General features: G+C 35.5%; 1 protein-coding gene across 1 annotated transcript in view; it reads left to right on the top strand.

The window, feature by feature from the left end:
• Positions 1–26,612, top strand: part of Hpse2 (heparanase 2 (inactive)) — a 690,427-nt gene that overhangs the window by 400,074 nt on the left and 263,741 nt on the right. The window contains exons 4-5 of the mRNA XM_046450534.2: positions 8,034–8,207; positions 21,507–21,678. Of these exons, the coding sequence (XP_046306490.1) occupies positions 8,034–8,207; positions 21,507–21,678 (346 nt within the window). The remainder of the gene's footprint in view (positions 1–8,033; positions 8,208–21,506; positions 21,679–26,612) is intronic.

Raw genomic sequence — 26,612 nt, 5'->3', positions numbered from 1 at the left:
ACTGGACTCTGCTGTTTTTAATATCCATCAGTCTCATATCTATCATTGGCCTTTTCCCTTATGGAATTTTTTCCATAGTTATCTGCTTGATTTACCTGTCTTGGGTCTCTGCTTAAATGTTACCTTGTCATGTGGTGTTTACTTAAAATAATATTGAAGCCTGTCTTGGCTCTACCAATCTCCTTCCCTCCCTTGCTTCCACGCTAAATATGATCCCCATGTGGGTAGGGCCTGTTTTCTGTTTTGCTCATTGCTACAGTGCTTGGTGCATAGTAGGTGCTCAGTATATATTTGTCAAATAAATTGATGAGTTAATGAATGTCCTACTTTTGTTTGTTGAATTATCTGTCTCTCTTGTTTCTGAAGTTTGAGGTCCTGAGGAAACTCAAAGAAATAATCTGTCACTCATATTTTAGTCTGAGTTCATTTATCCTTGTCTACTTTGTCTTAATATAAAGCCTCATTGAAGAAACGGCTTTTTGCCGAAATAGGGCCTTGGATATTGAATTTTTTAAAATCAGTTTCTGGTGCTTCTCTAGTTACTAGTTTGTTCTTTTTTTCCTTTTAATGCCATAGAACTCTGACAAGCAAGTTGAAGATACATAGTCTATACCTGGTTCTCCCTCTAGTCATTCTTTAAGTTCTCATCTTCACCTCACATTAGTCTGTAATCTCACTGCTTGATTAGTGTAGTAGACCCCATCCTTTTTCCCCTCTGTTTGTCACTAACACCTACTGTTATTGACCAGCACCTGCTTGTAATGCTCTTCTTTAGAGTTCTTAAAACTGGATTTCTGGATCTTCTTCTTTAATGTCTCCCCCACACACACCATTCTGACTCTTATGTGTGGACATTTCTTAAGGTTTTGGTTTTGGCCATCTTTCTACATGTCCTTCAGAAGTCTCAAGATCTTTCAGAAAATCAACTACCAGCACTATATAGATGGCCCCAGAACCTATGCTGTCTTGTATCTGGCTTGACTCCAGTTCTTCCCCTTCCCCTCCTGCTCCCCAAAAGTCTATCCTATGAAATATAAAGGCAGCCTAACTAGAAGACAGGGAGGCACTGGCATCCTGGTGGAGAGAGTAGAAAATCATCTTTAAGTATCTACTTGTTTGGAGGGAATCTGTATATTTGTTGAGCATCTACTAAATTTTCTATCTTCAAATACTTGTACTTCTCTAATAAACTCTAGATCACATCTCTTGCCCCAGCAATAGTTATTTCAGATCTCTCTTTCACTCCATTTAATTTTATTTTTTTTATTGTTGGTTGTTCAAAACATTACATAGTTCTTGACATATCATATTTCACACTTTGATTCAAGTGGGTTATGAACTCCCATTTTTACCCCATATACAGATTGCAATCATTTAATTTTATAATAGATCACTTTTATGCAAAAAAAAAAAGCTATAAGAACTCTTCAGCATGACTTCAAGGCAGAAAATTGGCATGCGTGTTAGATTCTTTGAAAGATATGATGAGATATAGCACCAGACTTAAGGATTTATCAGTTTAATTGAAAGAACAAGCCAAATCACTCTTTGAGAAGTGAATGAATCAAAAGGCTAATCCCAAGATAAGACAATGTCTGTCACAGGAGATGTCACAAGGCAGATACCAACAAGTGGTATAGACCCTGTGTTTGAGGTCACTTTAGGGGGTTCATTGTTTCTAAATGGTTTCACAGAAAAGGCAAAACATAAATTTATCCTTAACAAAGTATTCCCCAAGCTTTTAGCATTCTAGTTGTTGATTTTTGTCTTGTTAACAAACCATTTAAATAATTTCTCCACATTGTTCATTACATTGACTTTTATTTTTTTCTAAATTACATTTTCCTTGCCTTAAACCATCAAGTCATGAATTCACAGGTTTGGTGTGCTTTTGTGTTTGATGTACATTCACTTTCCTAACACACATGCAGTAAATATAGGCACTATCATTATGGTTTTTTAAAATTAATTTATTTTTTATTTTTTTCTTTAGAAATGCATGACAGTAGAGAGCATTTTGACATATTATGCATATGTGGAGTATAACATTCTAATAGGATCCTATTCTTGTGGTTGTACATGATGTGGAGTTATACTGCGCATGTATGCATATATGAACATAGAACACTTATGTCTGATTCATTCTACTATCTTTTCTATTTCCATCCCCCCGACTTCCCTTCATTCTCTTTTGTCTGATTCAATGAACTTGTATTCTTTTTATTTATTTTGTATTTATATATGACAGCAGAATGCATTACAATTCTTATTACACATAGAGAGCACAATTTTTCATATCTCTGGTTGTATACAAAGTATATTCACACCAATTCATGTCTTCATACCTGTATATTGGATAACAATGATCATCATATTCCACCATCATTAATAACCTCATGCCCCCTCTCTTCCCATCCAACCCTCTTCCCTATCTAGAGTTCGTCTATTCCTCCCATGCTCCTGCTCCTTATTCCACTATGAATCAGACTCCCTATATCAAAGAAAATATTGGCATTTGGTTTTTTGGGATTGGCTAACTTTACTTAGCATTATCTTCTCTAGCTCCATCCATTTACCTGAAAATGCCATGATTTTATTCTCTTTTATTGCTGAGTAATATTCCATTGTGTATAAACTTCTATTCTTTCCCCCTCTCTCTTATTGTGTATTAGGATCTGGATATCAGAAAGGACACTCAGCCTTTGATTTTGGAGGATTGGCTTATTTCACTTAGCATGTTAGTCTTCAGGTCCATTCATTTACCAGCAAATGCCATAATTTTATTATTCTTTATGGCTGAGTAATATTCCATTGTGTACAGATATACATTTTCTTTATCCATTTTTCTGTTGAAGGGCCCCTAGGTTGGTTCCATAGCTTAGCTATTGTGAATTGTGCTGCTATAAACATCAATGTGGTTGCATCACTGGAGTATGCTGATTTTATGTCCTTTGGGTATATGATGAGGAGTGGGATAACTGGGTCAAATGGTGGTTCTATTCCAAGTTTTCTGAGGAATCTCCATACTGCTTTCCAGATCGGTTGCACCAATTTCATTCCCATCAGCAAGGTATGAGTGAACCTTTTCCCCCTGACATTCTCACCAACATTTATTGTTGCTTGTATTCTTGATAATTGCCATTCTAACCAGAGTGAGATGGAATCTTAGTGTGATTTTAATTTGCATTTGTCTAATTGCTAGAGATGTGGGACATTTTTGCACATATTTGTTCACCATTCATATTTCTTTTTCTGTGAAGTGCCTGTTCAGTTCCTTTGACCATTTATTGGTTGGGTTATCTGGGGTGTTTTGGTGTTAACTATTTTGAGTGTTTTATATATCCTGGAGATTACTGCTCTATCTGAGGAGCAGCTGGCAAAGATTTTCTCCCTTTCTGTAGGCTCTCTCTTCATGTTATTGAGGGTTTCCTTTGCTGTGAAGAAGCTTTTTAGTTTGATATCATCCCATTTATTGATTCTTGATTTTATTTCTTGCACTCTAGGAGTCTTGTTGAGGGATTTGGTTCCTAAGCTGACATGATGGAGAGTTGGGCCTACATTTTCTTCTAGTAGGTACAGGGTCTCTGGTCTAATGCTTACATCCTCCATCCACTTTGAGTTGAGTTTTATGTAGGTGAGAGGTAGGGGTTAAACTTCATCCTACCACAAACCGATTTCCAGTCTCCTCATCACCATTTGTTGAAGAGACTATCTTTTCTCCTATGCATGTTTATGACGCCCTTGTCTAGTATGAATAACTGAATTTATGTGGATTTGCCTCTGTATCTTCTATTCTGTTCCATTGGTCTTCATGTCTTTTATTTTGTGCCAATACTAAGCCTTTTTTTTAACTATAGTTCTGTAGTTTAATTTAAGGTCTGGTATTTCGATGCCTCCTGCTTCACTTTTTCATGCGAGGGATTGCTTTGGCTATTCTGGGCCTCTGTTTTTTCCAAATGAATTTCATGACTGATTTTTCTATTTCTATGAAGAATGTTATTGGAATTTTAACAGGAATTGCACTAAATCTGTATAGCACTTTGTGTAGTATGGCCATTTCTACAATAATTCGGCCTATCCAAGAACATGGGAAGTTTTTCCATCTTCTAAGGTCTTATTCATATTTTTTTCATGTTACATAGTTTTCATTGTAGAGGGCTTTTACCTCTCTTTTTTAGATTGATTCACAAGTTGTTTTTTTTTTTTTTTTTGAGGATATCGTGAATGGGGTAGTTTTACTAATTTCTCTTTCAGTTGATTCATCGTTGGTATATAGGAATTCAATTGATATCTCAGTGTTAATTTTGTATCCTGCTAATTTGCTGAAAGTGTTTATGAGTTCTAGAAGTTTTCCAATAGAGTTTTTTTGGGTCTTCTAAATATAGAATCATGTCATTGGCAAATAGGGATAATTTATGCTCTTCTTTTTCTATTCATATCCCTTTAATTTCTTTCCTTTGCCTAATTGCTCTGGCTAGAGTTTCAAGGACTATGTTGAATAGAAGTGGTAAAAGATGGCGTTCCTGTCTTATTCCAGTTTTTAGAGGGAATGCATACAATTTTTCACCATTTAGAATGATGTTGGCTTTGTGTTTAACATATATAGCTTTTACAATGTTGAGGTATGCTTCTACTATCCCTAGTTTTTCTAGTGTTTTTAACATGAATTTATGGTGTATTTTGTCAAATGCTTTTTCTGCATCTGAGATAATCATGTGATTCTTGTCTTTGGGATTGGCTTACTGACTTGGAGTTGGCTTATTGATTATCTATTGATGTGATTAATTACACTTATTGATTTCTATACATTAAACCAACTTCACATCCCTTGGATGAACCCCATATGATAAGCATAATGGTTTTGCCCCTATGACCAATAGCCCGGATAAGAGCAATTTTAGAGAAAGCAAAGATTTTTTGATGCTTGTGGTTTCAGAGGTCCAGTTCATACACTGCCAGCTCCACTGCTCTGGGGCCAAGATGAGGCAGAAATTCATGGCAGAAAGGTGTGGTGGAGGAAAACAGCTCAGGACTTGTCCAACCAGAAGGAGAGAGCTCTGTCTGCTCAACAAGGACAAAATAAACCCAAAGGCACCCCTCAATCATCCACCTCCTCTAGCCACACCCTACCTGACCATAATTACCACCCAGCTAATAGAGTAAAATGGATTCCTGCACCAATTAAGTTAAAGCTCTTCTAACCCAATCATTTCACCTCTGAACATTTTTGTATTGTCTCACACATGAGCTTTGGGAGGACACTTAATATCTAAACTATAACACATTATATAGAGATAATTAGTTCTAGGAAAAAGCTACATAAAGCAAATTAATCTCCCTAAAATTAATATCAGTCATTCATATCAAACAAATCTGCCAGAATTTTAGTTTATAATTAAAACTAAAAATTAGAAAAATAAGAATGTTTCAACACAGCTAACACATTGTAAGCTATTATTGAAATTATGAAAAATTTGGATAAGCAAGATGTGATTTAATTGAACATTGAGTAAAATAGCAAAAGTTCTGTGGCAAAAATATTAATGGACTTTAAAATGGACTTCTCCTGATCTTTAATATGAAAATTATGTTTGAGATCGTATTATAATAGTTATCAGGTATTAGGGAACTCCTATTTAAAAGTGATCATATCTAAATCTCATAGTATATTAATACGAGTATTTAGTTGTAGATATATTAATCCAATAATAATTACCAATTCTCTTTTATATACAGAGTAATATTTTCCTGAAAATATGTTTAGTCTGGCCAATTTCTCAGCCTGTTCTTTTGTATGGTTTCACCACTTTCCTCTCCAATGGTCCCAACCTCATTGGTACAGAGAGAAGAAAACTTTTTCTTTTAAAAAAAAAAGTTATAATTTTTTTGTATCTTACCCAAGTAGGCCTAAAAGTCTTATCAAAACTTTCCATTGTGCAAATGGTATTGAGGTATAATATGTAGTATATTAAAGTACAGGTATAGGTTTTTTCCCTCTTCCTATTTAAATTTTTAAAAATTACTTTTTGTACAACAATTCTTGAAAAAAGTTGTTAACTTTATCTCTTGAAATTAGTCCAATTAGTTCCTTTCCATGAATTTGAGAATCTGATAAGGCAAATAAATATAAGTAGTGTTTATTAAGTAATTTGTTTAAACCAATATGAGTCACAATTTTTGATAGGTTTTTAGGTTTAATTTGAATAAAGTTTATAAATTTTCTTTAATTAACATTATTTTGAATATGAAAAATTTATTAGTGGCATTTAAATTAAATTATAGCCTATGATACAGTTTACACAAGACTTTTAAAAATGCCATTTTCTTACTGAGTTGCATGTATATAATTATAAAATTATTATACACATGTGTTGGTTTTATGATGATTTTAATAGGCCTATAAATGCATTTTGCTTTTGCTGTTTTGGAACTAAAAATAAATAAGTTTGTCTCTTTAATCTGAAACCTATGCTCTTTGTTGTTTTGCCTAGTTGCTCAATTCTGGGTAGAATGTGAGATAGTTCGAATGGATTTTATTTTCAAATGAAATGAGACAATTTCAGTGCTTATTCCTAATGCTTCTTTAAAAATGCCTTCTTGCACATGTAAGAAAGTGAAAGTCACAGCCTTACTGCATCTCACTTCAAATACTAATAATGAACTCAATCTAATGACCATAGTTCTACTTTAAAAGACTAAAAGACTTATAACAAAATTGCTTATAAAACAGCCTTATTCTCTATGCATCATCTTTTGCAAACCCCTGGTGACCTCTTGTGGAACTTTTGTGTTTCATGAACCTCATTTGACAAACTCTGTTCTAGGAGCTTGGATAATGAATATGAAGATAATGTGAACCCCTGTACATAATTATTAACCTAAAATATTTTTAACAATAACATATCACCCGAAGTCATGTTACCCATACCTTAAGAAACACTGCCTAAAAGAACAAGTAAAACCTGGATATGCTACAAAACTGAATAAGGGCAAGCCAAATGAGGAAAATATTTAGAGCAAAAGTCAACAGGTCACAGAATTCTATAATACATTGAACTGGTTGACATCAACAAAGAACCCTGAGAGAAATAGAAATGCCTAACATTGTAGGAAAAAAAAAAAATAAGGGTGATTCATAGAGGTCTTGAACTGAGGAAGAAAAGGGTTTTGAGAATATGCTAAGGTTTCTAGGGGTGAGTGAAACTGATAAGGGTGATTGAGAGAAGATTTATTGGCAAGATGGGAAGAATCTAGAAGGAGACAGGAAAATACAGACATAGTTGTAATTCATGCAATTGGAAACAAGGACCGGACAAGAATGATGGCAACAGAAATGAAATGAGATGGTTATGAGATACGTGGGGTTATAGAGTTGATGTTATTTGGGATCAGCTTGAAATGAGCATATCCTAGTAATGGTTATGGTATTTCCATACTCAAAAATATTAGAAACATGGACTTGACTGGCATTTTTTGAAAGTCCTGGTAGGCTGCGTTTTTTCCTAAGACTCATCAGACACTATTCCTGCCATGTCCTGCAGGATATGCAACAGTGGCAGATCTTCTGATTTTTCCTGAAAAAGTAAAAAATTCAGCTACTCTGGAATTGTCTCATTTTAAACATCAGCAATTCAATTGTTTGTTAACAAAATAAGATGACAATAAGAGTAGGTTAGACATGATTGCCAACTTGCAGCTTCTGGAATTCTCTGGGGGCTTTTTGATTGTTTTTACTTTTACTTTTTATTTTTATTTATTTATTTTTGCTTGTGCTGGATATGGAACCCAGAGCCTCACACATGGTAGGCAAGCACTTTACCACTGAGCTACACCTCCAATCCCCTTTGTGCTTCTTTCTAAAATCACCTTAAACTGCATCTCACACCAAAAGGAAATTGTCCCTTTTAGAAGCCTGTCTGTGCAATTTCTTATTAGCAGGAAGCTCATAGAAAGGCCTTTTTTTTAGCAGCTAATATTTTCCTTTTGTTGGATATTGATTTGAAAGTTATAAGCCTTTCTCTGCTTCTTCCCAGCCAGGTCTCTAGACAAACTTTATAACTTTGCTGATTGCTCTGGACTCCACCTGATATTTGCTCTAAATGCACTGCGTCGTAATCCCAATAACTCCTGGAACAGTTCTAGTGCCCTGAGTCTGTTGAAGTACAGCGCCAGCAAAAAGTACAACATTTCTTGGGAACTGGGTAATGGTAAGTAAGGATATTATTTCCTCTGAATTGACAAGATAAAGGAGAAGAAAATAAGTTGGTTTGGGATATAATCTCAATCATCAGACCGTCTCTAGTATACTAGTCCAGAAATTATTTGGGATATTTAGTCCACTGAATTAAATATGCATATAGTAAAAGACCAAGTAGTTAAGGACAGTAGACTTGGTGAAGCCACTCCATTTGCATTTACAGTTATCTTTCTAAAAGATAAGGAAAATGGTACAAAAATGGGGAAAATATGGTCAGTGACTTGTGACTAACAAGTTGATGTTAACTAGATACAAACTCTCAGCACAGCCTGAGCTTCAATGTACAATGTTCATTCTACAGAATATTGGCCTTACAAGATGATCCTTATAAAATCATAATTCAAAAGAGCTATGCTCAAATATATTTGAGGAATGCTGTATGGTACAAGAACCTCTTGAGGGTTCACAATGTACATTAGCATGTAAAGTCTCTGAGAAGTTCTGCTACACAGAAATCTGTTCAACATTATTTAACCTAGCATTTTGTAAGCTGTTTAATCAAGGTAGGTTTTTCCCCCGATTGGTACCCAGGGGCTCGTAATGACTGAGCCACATCCCCAGATGTTTTTACTTTTTATTTTGAGACAGGGTCTCGCTAAGTTGCTTAGGGTCTTGCTAAGTTGCTGAAGCTGGCTTTGAACTCTCAATCCTCCTGCCTCAGCCTCCTGAGCTACCGGGATTATAGACATGTACCACCTCAAGACTATTTTCAGGTGTATGTAACCTGTGTAGTCATATAGGACCCCTCAGTTAGAAGAGACTCATTCTTGGTTTACTGTTCTGCTGTTGCCATCTTGAAATTTTTGATAACTTTTTAAAAAGGGGATTCACACTTTTATTTTGTATGGGGTCCTGAAAATAATGTAGCTATTCCTGATTAACCACTGAATTATTTGTATGTGTGTGCATGTGCATGCTCTATGCTGTGTGTGTGTATGTGTAACATCTGTTATTGTTCTTTCCATGAAACAATAGTCCATGGCAGAGTTTGATATTTCCAAAATTATGTTTTCTCAATAATATATGTTTGTGCATGATATATACACTATTCTGTAGATTCCATGATTCTCTAATATTGAGTCAATCGATATAAGTTAGTTAAAATTATGGACAGTTATAAATCTGAAAATTCTGTTTCTCTAATTTAAAAAAAAAGACTTTTTGGCAAAACTTAGACAAAAACAATTTGGTCTAACAAAAGACTTTTCTTAAAATTACTAATCCAAATTTATTTCAACATTTTTGCTCATGGCCTTGCATGTCTGTAGCTAATTCATATTTGTTTGTATGTATGTATGCACATGCACACATATGTGATTTATATTCACACATAAATTTACTGCATTCCAGAATGTGAAGTTCTCATAAGATGGTAAAGGAGAAGGGTCTTGTAGGGATAATGTCCTGTTTTCTTATCAGTAGCCATTAATTGGAATGCGGGGAATGTAGCTTTAATGTTACCCCCCTCATTCTTTTTTCTTTCATCTTCCCTCAGAATGGGAGAAATCTTGGGAGAGTTCAGGTAGAGAGCTGTAGCCTCTGCTGAACAGCACAGTACATGGTCTGCCTTCAGTCTGTCTTTATTTGTTTGCTTTGTAAAAATCCTGTGATACCTAAATAAAACTGTTTTGTAAAAAAATCTCAACTAGTTATAGATAAGTCTAAAGCAATTAAAACTTCTCTATGAGCAACTGATGGAAATGATTCCTCTAGATGTTTTGGGATCTCTGAGTGTGAGAGCTTGTTAAACTTAATATTCAGTTGACATACCTGGAGTGATTTGGTGTTAGGATGGGTTGAAGGACCCATCTTTCTATATACTTTTATGTCTTCTGAGATTTTGCCCTTACCCATTCACCTTCTTCCCTCAAACTATGCTAAACAGCTCAGAGATGGAGCTAATTACTTTAAAAGAATGTTAGTCACTAAGCCCTTCAACTCTTGATTCCTATCTTCACGAAGGCCACTTCAGGCCCTTAACGAAGAGAATCATTTATGAGAAGGAAAGGCTCTGTCATAGATAAGACAATAGGAATATAAATAAGAATAAATAGGAATATAATCAGATCCATTCAATGAGGTGGAAAGAATGCAGTAATGCTGTTGAGAGCATTCCTGTAGGTAATTTTCTGTCTCTAGTCAGGAAGTCTAGAGTTAAGCTGCATTGTCAAACCCCACCCACCATCCCCACCACCTACTCTTTTAAAAACTTCATTTCTATTTTTTATATGATTTAAATAAATTATCTGCCCATCTAAGCTTGCCTTTTAGGAACTGAACAATAATCATTTTGTTCTTTGTTTAATTAATTTATCAACTACTAATAGTTTTCCTTGTGCTAGAATCATATCCTTTCTGATATCCAGTGTATTCTCCCCACAATTATTCCTGTCAGAAATGATCTGCATGGTCATCCTCTGGCCTAAACGTATTTCCCCAGTCTTCTTTCCATTTCTTCTTTGTAACCTTATTTTGTTTTGGACAGAGGTAATAGTGTAATCTTTATGTTCCAATCTCAAGAAGGACAATAGAACTAGTCAGTCTTCATCACTCATTCTTTCCATATACTTATACCCTGTTAACAAGCATTTTATCTTTAGAGAATATCTGGTGTTGGAAAAGCCAAATAGGCATTTCTTTGTTTGCTTCTCCTAGAGTGGCTAAATTTCAAGTGACTAACCTACTTTTTTTAATCCTTTGAAATTAGTGAATATCAAAGCAAGGTATATGTAATATCAAGAGATAAAGCTTAAGAACATTTAGGATGTCAAAAATCTATGAAAGAATGACTTTCCTGATACAATATTTCATTCTGTGGTAAAAATGTTTCCTTAAATATCCATAAATTATAAACTTTGTAACTGATTAATAGTAGGTGATGATTATAATCTTTTGTATTTCTGTTAACCATCAATGAATCAAAAATAAGGAAAAACTGAGAAAAATTTGAAGTGGAGACCCAAACTGTGGACATATATAAGAATTTCAGTCAAACTCTGAGGAAATAGCGTTTGCTCTTTAGAAGAGAGAAAATAATAAAAATTACCTTAAGATAATGTGAAAACTTTAATTGAATGACCACCACAATACATTATGAACTATAAATGTGCTTCTCAAACAGATCTGCCCATTTCTATAAGAAAGTATAAACTACCATAATTAATTACTCAATTAGTATCATATATTTATACCTACATCTCACCTATATATATTTACCCATTATTCTCTGATTTTAATTTCATGACTCAGGTCCTTGGAGCCTGTCCTTTGAGTGATTTGATAAAGTCAAATTTATTACCTTAGCAATTTTAGCCCTTTAGAGATGATGATTCTGCTTATTCTGGAAGTCCAGTTTTATTTATTCTCTCAACATCTATTGAGCTTTTACTCTGCAATAATGTGGATAACTGTATAATATATTTATGCACATTTAAAATCAAATGTACATTTATACATTTTGAACACATGTACTTGTGTATATATAACAATAATAGCCTTGTAAAAGCCAAGGGTTGAACCACAGTCCTCAAATACATTGCCAACTATTTATGAGCCTAAGTCACAGATCAGAGCTTTAGAGAACTGTCTTTTTAGAGGTGATAGTTTGATGGTTAAAGAAGGAGAGGAAGGGAAAAGAGGCTTACTCTTCTCCTTTCCCTCTCCCTGTGGGCTTCTCACCCCCTTCACCTTCTTCCTCTCAGTTCCTTCCCATATACTCTGTCCACATGCATACTCTCATGGCATTTAGTCATTCTTGTGTTTCATATGTATGTATTGGATATGGGCTTTGCAAAATATTATGCCAAGCTGAGGTGGAAATTGGAAGATATCCTTGAGCTCCTGCTCTGCTCTCTACTGTCTGGCTTGGTAGAGCACCTTGGGACAGAGTTAATAAACAGAATCAAGATTCTTGTCTCCTGAAGTTTATTACCTAAATGTAAAAGCAGGATAATCTTAAAACTGTTGAACTACATAAAGCTTCCTGTGCTAAAACTGGAGAAAGCATTTATACTTTGAAAGGAGTAAATAATAAATCAGGGAAGTTGATAAGCTGACAAATAATGTATGCTAAAAATAAAAATTGATGCACATAATTTATGATAAATTCATCATTTACTTTTGTAAGCACTTAAGTTAATTATCCTGTGGTTATTAAGGGAAGTTAGTAATATTTTAATTACATAAGTTCTTTATCTGAGTTTATTATTATAGTGGAGAATCTATATGAGATACCTAATTTAGGTATCTCATCTAAATTCTGGTTAGTGTCATGGTCAGGTAGTTAAGGAAAACACTTGTAATGTAGCTGCTCTGTGTGTGTGTGGGGGGGGGGGGCTATTGATCAATCATTGATATGACAAGGGCTACATTTGTTATTTTCACCAATCTGAGTCACTGTTGCCGTGTAATAAACATGTTAAGGGACATAATAAATACTTTTCATCACCTTCTACTCATTTCCTAAATACCTGCCCTTTTTTGCCCAGCATCATTTACTGTGAAAGGGGACACAGCCACCTGACATGATCTAATAGAACTCTTGCTTGGTTTTTTTAAATAGCACATCAGTGACCTCAAAGACATACTAGCGATTTCTCTATCCAGATGAGGTCAAAAGGTATAGCAATCCTGATTTGATCTTTTTTTTTTTTTTTTTTTGGTCTATATTGAACACACACCACAGGAAGTGAGGCCAAATTCCATATCATTTAAAAGAGTGTGAGCTGTGATTAAGACTATGTGGCTTTCCCAAAAAAGCAAAGCCGTATAAAGAGGTTAAGCAGTTTAGTTGTTATCAGGAGGGCTTTGCAGGGAGGGGAGGATGGGCAGGACAGATAAAGAAAGGAATGAATACACTGAGCTCGTGGGGTTTCTTATATGGTGAACTTATTCTATGTGATGTTGTAATAATGGATGCACAATATTATGACCCTTTTAGAACATGGAATAAACCCTAATGTAAACTATGGACTTTAGTTGCAAAATAATATACCAGAATTAGTTTATTAATTGTAACAAATATAGTACAAGAAGGCATCATAATAATAGGGGAAAGTGTTGGGGTAGCGGACAAGCTACTCTCTGTACTGTTCAATCAACTTTCTATAAACTTAAAATTGCTCTAAAAATAAAAATAAGTGCATTAGTTAAGAAAGTTGACTGTGAGCCATGATGAAAACCAACTTCTTGGAAATATGAACTGCATTTACTATATCGATTTCACTTTGTATTAAGTACAACAAAAGAAGCAGTTAAAAGAATGTTGTTGAATGAAGGTTATAAATAGACATGCCTCTAAAGAAGGTATACATAAGGCCAATAAACACATGAAAAGATGTTCAACATCAATGAAAAAGTGTATCAAACCCACACTTAGATTTCACTTCATGCTTACTAGGATGACCAGATTTTTAAAAAATAGAAAATAACAAGTGTTGGAGACAAGAATGACAAGAATGTGGAGGAAGTAGAACCCTGACACATGGCTAATGGGAATGTAAAATAGTACAGCTGCTATGGAAAACAGTGTGGCAGTTCTTCCAAAAGTTCAACAGAGTTACCATATAACCCAGCAGTTCCACTCTTAGGTGTACTGTTTATCCAAGAGAAATGAAAATATATGTTCACACACAAAGAAAAACTACACGTGACTATTTAGAGCAGTATTATTTGTAATAGCAAAGAAACAGAAATGGCCTAAATTTCCATCAGTTGGAATGTAAATAAAATGTGGCATAGCCATCGAATGCAATATTATTACTCTATGTTCTGAAAAGGTCATAATATTATGCATCCATCATTACAAATAGGCATGTCTATTTATAACCTATAAAATGTAATGAATTATGGTTGGACACATTCTATAATATGGATGAATCTGGAAAAGATAACATTAAATAAAAAGGACAGTCATAAAAAAACACATATTATATCATTCCCTTTATGTGACATGTCCAGAATAGACAATTTATGTAAATAGAAAGTGGATTGATGGTTGCCTAATGGGAGGGAGGGAGGAAAGCAGGGGCATGGGGGTTTAATCTGGGATGATTAAAACGTTCCACATTTTGTTATGATTGCATAACTGTATAATATACTAGAAACAACTGAATTATATACATAGAATTTCCAAATTTTTATGGCATGTGAATTATATCTCAATAAAGCCATCACCACAAAATTTCATCTGTTTATTTTTATTTTTAAGGGCATAACAATGCATATTCCTTACCACTGACTAGTGACAGAAGATTTCCTTAGGAGTTTTACATTTGTGATTATTAACTATCATCATTCTATAGTGCACAATATAGTGCATAGTATTTAGTTTATGTAGCACTTCCAAATAGACTCTTCTATTGGATCTCAAAATGCTAACTAAATAAGGTGCTGGATAAAGTAAATGTTATATAAGAAAAAATATATACTTCAGAGAAGTGAAGTGAATTTCTAAAAGCAGCAGTAAGTATTAAATCTATACTAGGAACTTGAGAATTCTAATAGAAATCTTTTTCTATTACCCTATGATTTTTTTTTTGTTTGTGGGTGGGGGGTTATTTTGTTTTATTTTAATAGTATTAGACTCCTTGGCTTTCTTCATTTTGTCTACCTTTCATTCACTCAACAAATGTTTTTTGATTGTCTAGTATGTTTTTTAGGTTGGAGAGACACAATAGTAAATAACAGATATAGCTGCTTACCTCTTGGTAAAGGAGATAAATATTAAATAGCACTTGGAAACAATTGATTATTGTCTTTTCTCTCACACCATTTTTGCCCTTTAGTAATTCAAACTTAAATGTTCAATTTGACTCTATTGTTTTTCTAACAATAAACATTAGTGTACATATGAAGATAGTTATGACCCCTTGTTTCCTTTTCTTACTATTTAGAGAACATTTTTATGTCTACCATTTGCCTTTGTGTTAGTCAGCTTTTTATCACTATGACAAATACCTGAGAGGAGGAAAAATTTATTTGGGCTCATGGTTTTAAGGTTTCAGTCCGTAGATGGCTGGCTACGCTGCTTTGGGTTTGAGGTTAGGCAGAACATCATGGTAGAAAGATGTGGCAGAATAGAGCTGCTCAGAACATGATGGCTGGGAAACAGAAAGGGGAAGGAGCTAGGGAAAAAGTAGAGTCCCCATAGTATGCCCCCAAGGACTGGTTCCTGCAACTGGGGTCCACTTCCTATAATTCCCAGCACCTCCCAATAGTCTATTCAGCTGTGAATCTCTCAGTGGATCGATCCATTGTTGAGATGAGAGCCCTCATGAATCAATCACTTCCCCAAAGCCCCGCCTCCGAACATTGCTACACTGGAAACCAACCCTTTAACTCATGAGCCTTTGGGGGATACTTCATAACCAAACCATAACAGTTCCTTTACTTCCCATCCCTTCTTTTCATTTGATAATTAAATTATTCTTAATAAATTTAAAGATTTATACAATCATTTCCACTTCTGGAAACTTTCATCACCCTCAAAAGATCCCCATAAAGCTTTCATCTCTTTCTTAGGAAAATAACCTAAGAGGGGCGGAGTTAGTAGGTCTTAGGATAAATTTATTTTCATTTTTTAAGAGGTGGTCAAACTATTTTACAAAATACTTTTCCAAAGTTTATGAAGTTCCTTTTCACATTTCTGTCACCAGTGTATGAGGGTTCCAGTTTTCTACATCTTTGGCATGATTAATTATTGTCTATCATTTTCATTATAGCCATTCAAGTAGGTTTGAAGTAGTATCTTAATATAACTTTAATTTGCACACTCCTGGTGACTAATGATAGTGAGTGCCTTTTCATGTATTTATTAATCATTTGCACTTTTTTGGTGTAATGTCGACTTAAAGTTTATCCTATTATTGAGTTGTAGGAATTCTTTTTGTTGTTGTTGTTTTTTTTTTTTTTTTTTTTTTAAGTTGACGATGGACACAATACCTTTATTTATTTATTTATTTTTATGTGATGCTGAGGATCAAACCCAGTGCCTCACATGTGCTAGGCAAGCGCTCCACCACTGAGCCACGACTCCAGCCCAGGAATTCTTTATATACTTTCAATATGTTTTTAAATCAAATATATGACTTGAAAACAGTTTTTTCTCATTTATAACTTATCTTTTCACTTAGCTAATGGAATCTTTGGGAGTACAAAAGCTTTGAATTTTGATTAAGTTCAGCTTATCAATTTTTAGAAAATTTATGGATCATGCTTTTGGTGTCATCTCTTTGCCTAACCCAAAGTCACAGAGATTCTTTGCCTTATTTTCTTCTAAGTTTTATAGTTTGTAGTTTTGGCTCCTGTATTGGGCATGAATCAATTAGGAGTTAAGTTTCGCATGTGATATGAAGTAAGGTTCTAAATTAGTTTTTTTGCATGTGGATTTCAAGTTTCCCAACACTTTATTTAAAAGACAACCTCTTTCCCAATTGAATTACTTTAGCACCTTTATCAAAATTTAATTGACTTAAGTGGTTCTACTTCTAGACTCTTACTTCTGTTTCACTGATCTATATTTCTGTTCTTCTGTTAGGACTATATTGTGTTTTTACAACATCTTTACAGTGTTAAAATTGTCAAGTGTTAAGTTCTCCAACTTTGTGCTTTTTTGAAATTGGTTTGGCTTTCCTGGATGTTTGTATTTCCATGTAAATTTTAGAACTAGCTTGTTAATATCCTCGATAAACCTTGCTAGGGTTTTAATAGAGTATTGAATCTACAGATCAATTTGGGGAGACTTACCATCTTAATTTAGTGTCTTCCTATTCATGAACCTAAGTTATCTCCCCATTTATTTAATTTTGGGGGGAGTACTAGGGATTGAACTCAGAGGCACTCAACCACTAAGCCACATGTCCAGTCCTATTTTATATTTTATTTAGAGACAGGGTCTCACTGAATTGCTGAGCACCTTGCTTTTGCTGAGACTGGCTTTGAATTCATGGTCCTCCTATCTCAGCCTCCCAATTGATTAATTTTTAATTTCTCTAATCAATATTTTCTAGCTTTCAGCATATATAATTTGCATTGCTTTTGCTAGGTTTATTCTTAAGTATTATTTTTAATGCTAATGTGAATGGAATTATTTTCTTAATTTCATTTTTGAACTGTGTATTGCTAGTATTTAAAAATAACAATTTTATAAATTGTTCTTATATTCTCCAACCTTGCTGAATTTGTTTTTATATATTTAAATTTTTCCCCACACGTGTGGATCCCTTAGGATTTTCTGCAAAAAGGATCATGTTGTTTGAGAGTAACGACAGCTTTATTTCTTCCTTTCCAGTTAGGATGCTTTTAATTTCTTTTCCTTGAGAAATTGCACTGGCTAGAACATCTAATACAAATGTTGACTGTTAGTGGCAAGAGCACATTTTTGCCTTGTTCCCAATCTTAGTGGAAAACATTCAGTATCTCATCATTAGGTATGATGATATTAACTGTAAGTTTTTTCTGATATCCCTTATCAGGCTGAGGTTTCCTTCTATTCATGGTGCATTGAGAGTGCTTATTGGGAATGGTGGTGACTTTTTCCAGCTGCTTTTGTACCCATCTATTGAGATGATAATGTGATGATATTGGTCTTTCATTCTATCAATATAGTAATTTATATTAATTGGGTTTTGATATTAAGTCAACCTTGCATTCTGGCTTAAATCCTATTGGGTCATGGTTTATGATACTCTTTCTGTGTTGCTGGATTTGATTTGTAAATATTTTTTTGAATGGGGATTTTTGCATCTATATTTAAGAGACATATTCATCTTTAGTTTTCTCATAATGGCTTTGGAATGGGAATAATATGAGTTGAGAAGTGTGACCTCTTTCTCTATATTCTGGAAGAGTTTATGAAGGATTGGTATTTCTTCTTTAAACATTTGATGGAATTCACCAATTAATGTACCTGGGTCTGGGCTTTCTTTATGAAAAGATTTTTTTAATTACTAATTCATTGATTTTTATTGTTATATGTCTATTTAGACTTTATATTTCTTGAGTCAGTTTTAATAAATTGTGTCTTTCTTGAAATTTTTGCATTTTGCCTAAGCTGTCTAAATTAGTAATATAAAGTTGTACATAGTATTTTCGTATCAATTTAATCACTACAAAGTTCTTTATGGTGTTTCCTCTTTTATTCCTAATTTTGGTAGTCAGTGGCCTCTTCTTTTTCCCTTGGTGGCTCTGCCTAATTGTGTGTCAATTGTGTTGTCATTTTAAAGAACCAATTTTGCTTGCATTGACTTGTCTCTATTTTTGAATACTATTGATTTCCACTCTAATTTTTTTTATTATTATTTTATTCCTTCTTCTTATTTTGGATTTAGTTTTCTCTTATTTTTCTCATTCTTACAGTAGAATCCTTGGTTGTTGGTTTGAGATCATTCCTCATTTCTGACTATCATATTTTCCCTAGCCACGGCTTATGCTGCATCCCATATGTTCTTATGTTATATTTTTATTTCACTCCAGTCTAAATATTTTTATTTCCTTGTGATTTCTTCTTTGACCCATGGATTATTTGTTTAGTTTTCAAATAAATTTCTCAAATTTCGGGTGTTGGATTCTAGTTTAATTCAGTTGTGGTCAGAGCATATACATTGCATGATTTTAATCCTTTAAAATTTATGAGATTTGTTTTATGGCTTAGCATGTGGTATATATGGAAGCATATTCTACCCTACATTGGAAGAGTGTATCCTGCTGTTGTCCAGTAGAATGTTCTATAGATCAAGCAGTTCATTAGCCAATGATGATACTCAACTCTTTTATATCTTAGATGATTTTCTGTCCAGTTGTGTTATCCATTATAGAGAATGTAGTACTAAGTATCCTTGTAATATTTTTGAATTTTCTATTTCTCCAATTTTTTCAATTTTGCTTCCTGTATTTTGGTGGTTTTGTTAGGTATGTCTATATCTTCCTGAAAAAATTGAGGTCTTTATTCTCATTACCAGATACCCTTTTATCATTATAAAATGTTCTACAATGTTTCTAGTAACATTTGTTCTTAAAGTCTATTTTGTCTGATATTCAGAAGTGTAGTTGTTCCCACTGTCTTGATAGTTACTGTTTGCATGATATTTCTTCTTTTCCATCCTTTTGCTTTCAATCTATTTGTTTATTTGAATCTGAAATGTGTCACTCTGTTAGGATTTTGTTTTTGTTTTAATTCAGCATGACAATTTCTAATTTTAATTATAGCTTTAAATCAATTTACATTCAATATTGTCTATATGGCTGATTTACATACGCCACCTTGCTATCTTTTTTCTATTTATCTCATGTTTTGTTTGTTTCTCTGTCTCTCTGTTACTGCCTTTCTTATGCAAAAGAAATATTATCTAAAGTACCACTTTCATTTTTTGTTTTGTTGTTTTCTTAGTAGTTTCTTGGTATAATTCATCTTAACTCATTACCGTCCACTTTAGAGAAATACTAACTTAATTTTAGGTTAATATAGAAACTTTGTTCAAGTATAGTTCCATTTATCCCCTCCTCTGTGCCATTATTATTCTAAATATTGCATCTTTGTATGATAAAGACCGACAACACTTTATCTATTTGTTTTGTGCAAGTGTCATTTAAGTCACTCAAGAGAAGAACAAAGTCATGTATATTCTCAACTTTTATATTTACCTATATAACTACCTATACTGATGTTGTCTATTTGTGTGGTTTTGAATTGCCATATGTGGCATTTCCTTTCAATCTGGACTTCCTATTTTATTTATTTATTTATTTATTTATTTATTTATTTATTTATTTATTGTGGTACTGGGGATTGAACCCAGGGCCTTGTGCATGCAAGGCAAGCACTCTACCAACTGAGCTGTATCTCCAGCCCTCCTTTTTAATTTCTTATAACACACATTTGCTCACATGTTTTTCTTGGAATATATAAATTTTGCATTCAGTTCTGAAGAATACTTTGCTGCATGTAGAATTCTTGGTTAACAGGGTTTTTTCTTTCAGTATTTTGAATGTGTCATCCCACTCTCTTAAGGCCTCCATTGTTTCTGGCAAAAACTCAGCCATTAATCTCATTGTGTTCTCTTGCTTATGATGAGTCAGTTCAATTCAAGAATCTGCCTTCTTTTCTATAGTTTATTTCTCTTATATTCCTATTTGATAAGTCAATAACATTATGCTTTCCTTTCATTCTTCATTATTCTCTTTAGTTCTTTGAATATATTTATAATAGAAATTTTGAAGTCCTTGTTTGCCGAGTGCAACAGTAAGACCTCTTAAGAAATAATTTCTTAGAACAGTCCTCCTCCTCCCAATATTTGGGTTACACTTTCCTATTTCTATGCATGTCATAATTTTTTGTTGAAAATAATATATTTTAGATAATATGTTGGAGAACCTCTAAATTATAAATCCTCCATACCAGAGATGTTTTTATTGTTTCTTTTTGTTTGTTTGTTTAGAAACTTACATGGACTAATTATATATAGAGTCTGTCTCTCTCACATTATGTAGCTACTGATAATTCTACATTTTTTTAATTTATCATTTACAAACGTTTTTAAGGCCAGCTTCTAGGTATTCCCTCTAGCCCACTCTAAATTGAGGACTCTTCATCAAACAATGGAAGAAATTCTCATCTCTGCAGGCCTTCCAGAGTTAGAAGAGATGGTGTGAAGAAGGCATATCACAATATAGCTTAATTGTGGGTCAATGTTTGATCAGAGATTGTGCTTCCATCTTTTGCCAGTAGATTGTAGGTGGATTGTGGAGTGGGGGGAGTACAGTCAACATTTAGGCAGTTTACAGGTCTGACTGGTATACTTGTGTATGTGTGTGTGTAAACTTCCTTCTCCTTTCTGTTATAAAGATAGCAATCAGTGAATTTAGGGCCGACCCTAATCCAGTGAGACTGCATATTAATTGATTACATCTTCAAGGACCCTATTTCCAGATAATGTCATGTTCTGAAGTTCTGGTAGACATAAATTTCGGGGGACACAATTCATTATGAAGTATTGCCTGAAAATCAGCATGGTCTCCTTTGTGGATTAGGTGATCTTTTGTGAAGATTGCTTTGAAATGAGTGAAACCATAGGAGGACACTGCTAAATTGACTTCTTTCCTGGGATAGTTCTTCAACTTAGATACACCACACTTCCTTTCTTTGGTTATTTTATTCATTCTGTTAAGGAAAAGGCAGAGGTCTATGGACAGGAAAGGGTTGGCAGAGTCTGGCTCTTCCCAAAGCTAACTTACATGTCTGTTTTTAACCTAGAGCCAAATAACTATCGGACTATGCATGGCCGGGCTGTGAATGGCAGCCAGTTGGGAAAAGATTACATCCAGCTGAAGAGCCTCTTGCAACCCATCCGGATTTACTCCAGAGCCAGCTTATATGGCCCTAATATTGGGCGTCCAAGGAAGAACGTCATTGCTCTCCTAGATGGGTATGTCAGATTATTTAGGTTTCCTTATGACATTGTTCATTAAATGTAATGATCTAAAGTATTTGTACTTTTTCCTGGTTATATTCAATCTTAAGAGTAAAGGAGATTTTTTTTTCCATAATGGCTTACTCCAGTCTAAACTAGGGATTATTCATCAAACAATGGAAGAACTTCCATGGTCAGAAGAGAGTGGTATGATGGGGGAGACACATCACAATCTCTAGGATGGATTGGAAGGGATGCATTGTTTGAAAATTACATTTAATTATAGCGTTACATACCATCATTTTGAATTTTATAAAAAGCAAAGCAGAGCAAAACAAAACTTTATTCTAATGGCCTCTCTAAAAAGTAAAGTTTGACAAGTAGAGCTAGGTTAAAAAGTTGAAAAGCACTACAAATATTTGTAGATTACAGAACAACTGAACTGGTAGATTTATTAGCAGATATTCTGGAGAATTGCTACCACTTGATTTCTTTGGTTGTGAATTAATCTTACAATCATTTTTTAAAGCTTCTTCCTCAAACCTGGTGGTGGACCAGACTTGATCTGGATAATCTGTGTACATTGGGACCAGTCATTCAGGGTCAGAGGAAATGCCTGATCATGAATTTATTACCAGTAAACATGTAGAATTACATTGCAGGGAGCCACTGTGGTGTGAGGAAGGCTGAAGATAGATACAACTTTAATCAAGATCTAAATTAGAGACTAGAGCAGGAGGGGTGGGAGCAATGAGATTGGGGGATTTAGGAGCTCTTCTGGAACACAGTACCCTGTGTACCAAGGCACACATTGTAAATGACATTTTGCAATAGTCGGGAATAGGATAGGTTATTCCTACAAATCAAAGATAAGTAAGACTTTTTCTAGTGATGTGCACAGACCAAGTGAAGTTAGAGAAATGATATACAAGTAGAAACAGAGATATACAAGGAAAGGGAAAACTTTGTCTCCTGAATGGCCCTTATAGCTTGATGGCCCTTGTGATTTCTCTTTTTTTGGTTCTTGATAGAAGCTTATAAAAAGATTAAACATTACTGAAGGTTTGGAAAGGCAAAAGGATTCATACTGTAGCAACATTAACAAATTGAAATTTAATTTTAGGTGTTTTTCTCACCCACGTCCCTGGGGCTGGTGGAATTTGGGTTTCCTCTACATGATGCAGGTTGGCTGTGAAATAAAGCTAAGAAAAGAAGGTGAAAAAAAAAAAAAAAAAGCACACAGAAAGTAATTTTGAAAAGGGAGTGTGGGACGACTCTTTGACCTTAGGGGTGGAGCTTCCACACTGGAAAGAGAGAGCAAGACCCCACGTTTGCTTTTTTATATGAGAGAAGCATCAAATGTTTTTCCATAGAATGTTCTTTGCCTTTTAAGGTAGGAGGCCCAGTGGGTTACGCCCAACTCTGGAGCTACTGCAGCTCTCTCCCTGGCCCAGCAAAGACTGAGTTCATGTGCATTGTGTAATCCATTAAGTGGGAGGAGCCACTACTGGGAGCTAGCTGGGCCGGTGACCTGAGCTGGGTTCACAAGCGCTGGCTACATCAATAACTAGAAAACGGGAAAGAAGCTCCCAACGCACAGAAATACCTTTTACTTGCTGGAATCAGGGACGGCTCTTGACCTTAAGGGTCTGTTGGAAAGAGAGAGACTATGCCACCATCCTATTTATTGAAGAAACCCAAATGAGGCAAGGGATTGGGTTTCAGGGGGGTGTATCCCATCTCATTGAGTGACACCCACTCCCAGAGCTTCATTCCCAGGCTGAGCGGAGGTGAGGTCCACCTGAAGCCTGTTCAACACCTCCATCGCTCAAGGCTAAGGGTGTGTGCTTATCTCCTTTGTGGCTACCCACAAGCTACAAAATAACTTGCAATGCCAAACCAAATCTCCTGGCTCAAGGCGGAATGAAGACACTTAAATAGTTCAAGGGTAGCCACCCTTATTTCAATGCTGCTGTCTTCCCCACTCTTCTCTTCTTGCCTTCTATTATGATTTAGATATGAGGTGTCCCTTAAAAGCTCATGTGTGAGAATGGACAAAGGTTTAGAGGTGAAACAAATGGGTTAGAAGAGCATTCACCTAATCAGTGTGTTAATCTATTGATATGAATTAAATTGTAGGCATGTGGGGTGTGGCTGGAGGAAGTAGGTCACTGGGAGCATGCCTTTGGGGTTTATATTTTATCCCTTGTGAGAGGAGCGTTCTCTCTTTCTCCCCCACCTATTCCTGATTTCCTGATTATCCTGTCCTGCAGTGCTTTCCTCCTCCACACCCTTCCCCCATGATTTCTGCCTCCCCTCAGGCCCAGAGCAATGGAGTCAGCCATCTGTGGACTGAGACCTCTAAAACCACCTGTGCCAAATACAGTTTTCTTTCTCTAAAATTGTTCTTGTCAGGTCTTTTGGTCACAGCAGCAGCAACAAAAACAAAAAGCTGACTGAAACACCTTTCATCTCACGAGCAACTTCTACTTTTTTTGTAAAAAAAATTCATGACCTTACCCACAGATCAGCTGAGCTTCCCTTTGCATACTTTCACTGAAGTTTGAAATTATTCTGTGTATGTGTGTAGTGGAGGAGATGGACAGGTTGGTTTCATTTTGCCTATTATAATTAGGAGATAAGGATCACGAGTGTAGAATTTTACTCACATTTCTTAGATAAATAATCAAGCAAAGCTAATGACTCTATCATTAAGTTCACATGGTTATTCTTTTAGATTATCATTCTTTAATTATTAGATTAATATATTTTCACAGGACCTACAACATCCTTTCAGTAGCGTGACACTCTAGTACTCATACATTTGTTCTGCAGATGTTTCTTTTTTCTTTTTTCTTTTTTTTAAAGAGAGAGAGAATTTTTTAATATTTATTTTTCAGTTTTTGGTGGACACAACATCTTTATTTTATTTTATGTGGTGCTGAGGATAGAACCCAATGCCCCGCGCTACGGCTTGAGCCACATCCCCAGCCCCCCTGCAGATGTTTCCTGAGAAGCTATATTCTGGGTACTATATTAGGAACTGGTAATAAAATAATAAAAACAAAAACCTGCACAGAGTGATTTGCTGAGTTAAGGGAGACACAGGCATTAATCAACTAAACTTAAAACTAAGCTAATACCAAGGAGAGATACATGATTCTGTGAGTGAGTATAAGTGCTGTACTTAAGTTAGGGAAGTCATGGAAGGGTTACCTCAAGTGACATATAAGGGGAGGATGAGAGGTATTTAAGGTCTAATTTAAAGGATGAATAGATGTTAACTACACAAAGTGAAAAGTATCAGTGTTTTTGTTAGAATGAAAAGCATGTGCAAAGGCCCTGAAGATGAAAAAATGGCTAAGTTGGCTAACAAAAGATATAGCTAGAAAAGAAACTAGGAGTCATGTTACATAGGAGCTAAAAGGCATAATGAAGGGCTCGCAATTTCTTCTAAGCACGTTCTGAAAAACGTTGAATGTTTTTAAGCTGGGGAAGGAAATCATCAGATTTATCCCATAACTAGTATGTTGTGTCTAGTATGTGGCAATTGGGTTGGACAGAAAGCAGGAAAATTAGTGAGAAGTTTTCTACAGCAATGCAGAGAAAGAATGATGGGACCTAGACTAGGATGGTGGCAGTACAATATACTGTTAACAGTAGAATCCATGGGATGTGATGGTGTGTTGGATAGGACCATAATGATGAGACAGAGATGTTGTTGGGGGTGGAGACTCAGACCCTGGGAAACAGATTCAGAGTCACAGCAGGGGGAGATGATGCAAGGTGCAGTTGGAATAGTAGGCCTTCTTTATTCAGAGGCAGCAGCAGCCCCCAGCCTCCAGCTCCAGCTTCATTATTAGCCCAGCCAGTTCCATTAGCCTCCTGAGCCATTTCCACAGACCTTTTCTATATGTAGGTCAGAGAAACAAGGCACATTGCCGGCAGGTTACATAAGTGGGTACATGCTCACAAGCAAATGTTTATGACCTTGAGTACATAAGCTGAATCAGGATGTTCATGACCTTGGCCTCATAGTAAGGCTCAGTGAGGGAGCTTAACTGTAGCGTCTTGAGCCTGCCTGAAAATCCACTCCTTTAGGATCCCTCACTGTATAATCTAAGCGTTTGAAGTCTTCTACAAGATCCCTTAGTGAGGAGGCCACAGCACTGCATCCATATGCATTAACAGCTATATAAGCCGCCACAGCATACAAACAGCAAAAAAGCCCCATCACCTAGGATTACTAAAAACCGGTTTTATCCCATGTTGCGGCAATGAAAGTCTTTTTCCCAGCCATGTCAGTTGTCAAGGGGACATAGTCTGGCTGTCCCTTGAGTGGTCTGGCAGTAGGACTCACAGGCACTGCAGAGCATACGCAGGAGGCGGAGGTGTTTGCTACTCTGGCATAGGCATGTTCCCAGTTCACAATAGTGTTGGTAAGGACACACCTATAGACAAAAGGATAATGCAATTAGGGGGACTAGTACAGATAATACTATACATCTTGGAGAAGTCAGGCCAGCTTTTAGTTCCAGGAAAGCCCAGGGACTGCCTGCGGAGGCCTCCCTGGGTGGTGATACCATATACTCATACAGCTTGGTCCTGAATTTCAGCAGACTCTGTGTGCACCCAGCACTGGGTAGCTCATAATTGGTCAAAGGGAAATAACAAAGGTACCTTTTAAAATCTGTGTCCCATGTGCAGGATCTGGCCAAGATACATGTATGTGCGTCGGGAGGCATTCACTAGTCACCCATGGTGTCACAAGGAGATCACATTCTAAACCTTCTCCCCATGGGACTAACAGAGCTACCCAGGGAAGTTCAGGGGAGGACTGGGGCCATGTTGAATCCACAGTTTCCTTCTATTCAATCCAGTGGGAGCAGGCAAAAGAACATCCTCTTGCTTTCCAAACCCAGACTTAAGTACAACATTCTTTGTTGTCA

Source organism: Marmota monax, unplaced genomic scaffold (assembly GCF_021218885.2).
Source record: "Marmota monax isolate L192 unplaced genomic scaffold, Marmota_monax_Labrador192_F-V1.1 WCK01_AAM20220418_F8-fsc00004, whole genome shotgun sequence".
NCBI classification, from domain to species: Eukaryota; Metazoa; Chordata; class Mammalia; order Rodentia; family Sciuridae; genus Marmota; species Marmota monax.
The sequence above is the reverse complement of the archived record's forward strand: the minus strand, read 5'-3'. Positions and strand labels throughout refer to the sequence as shown.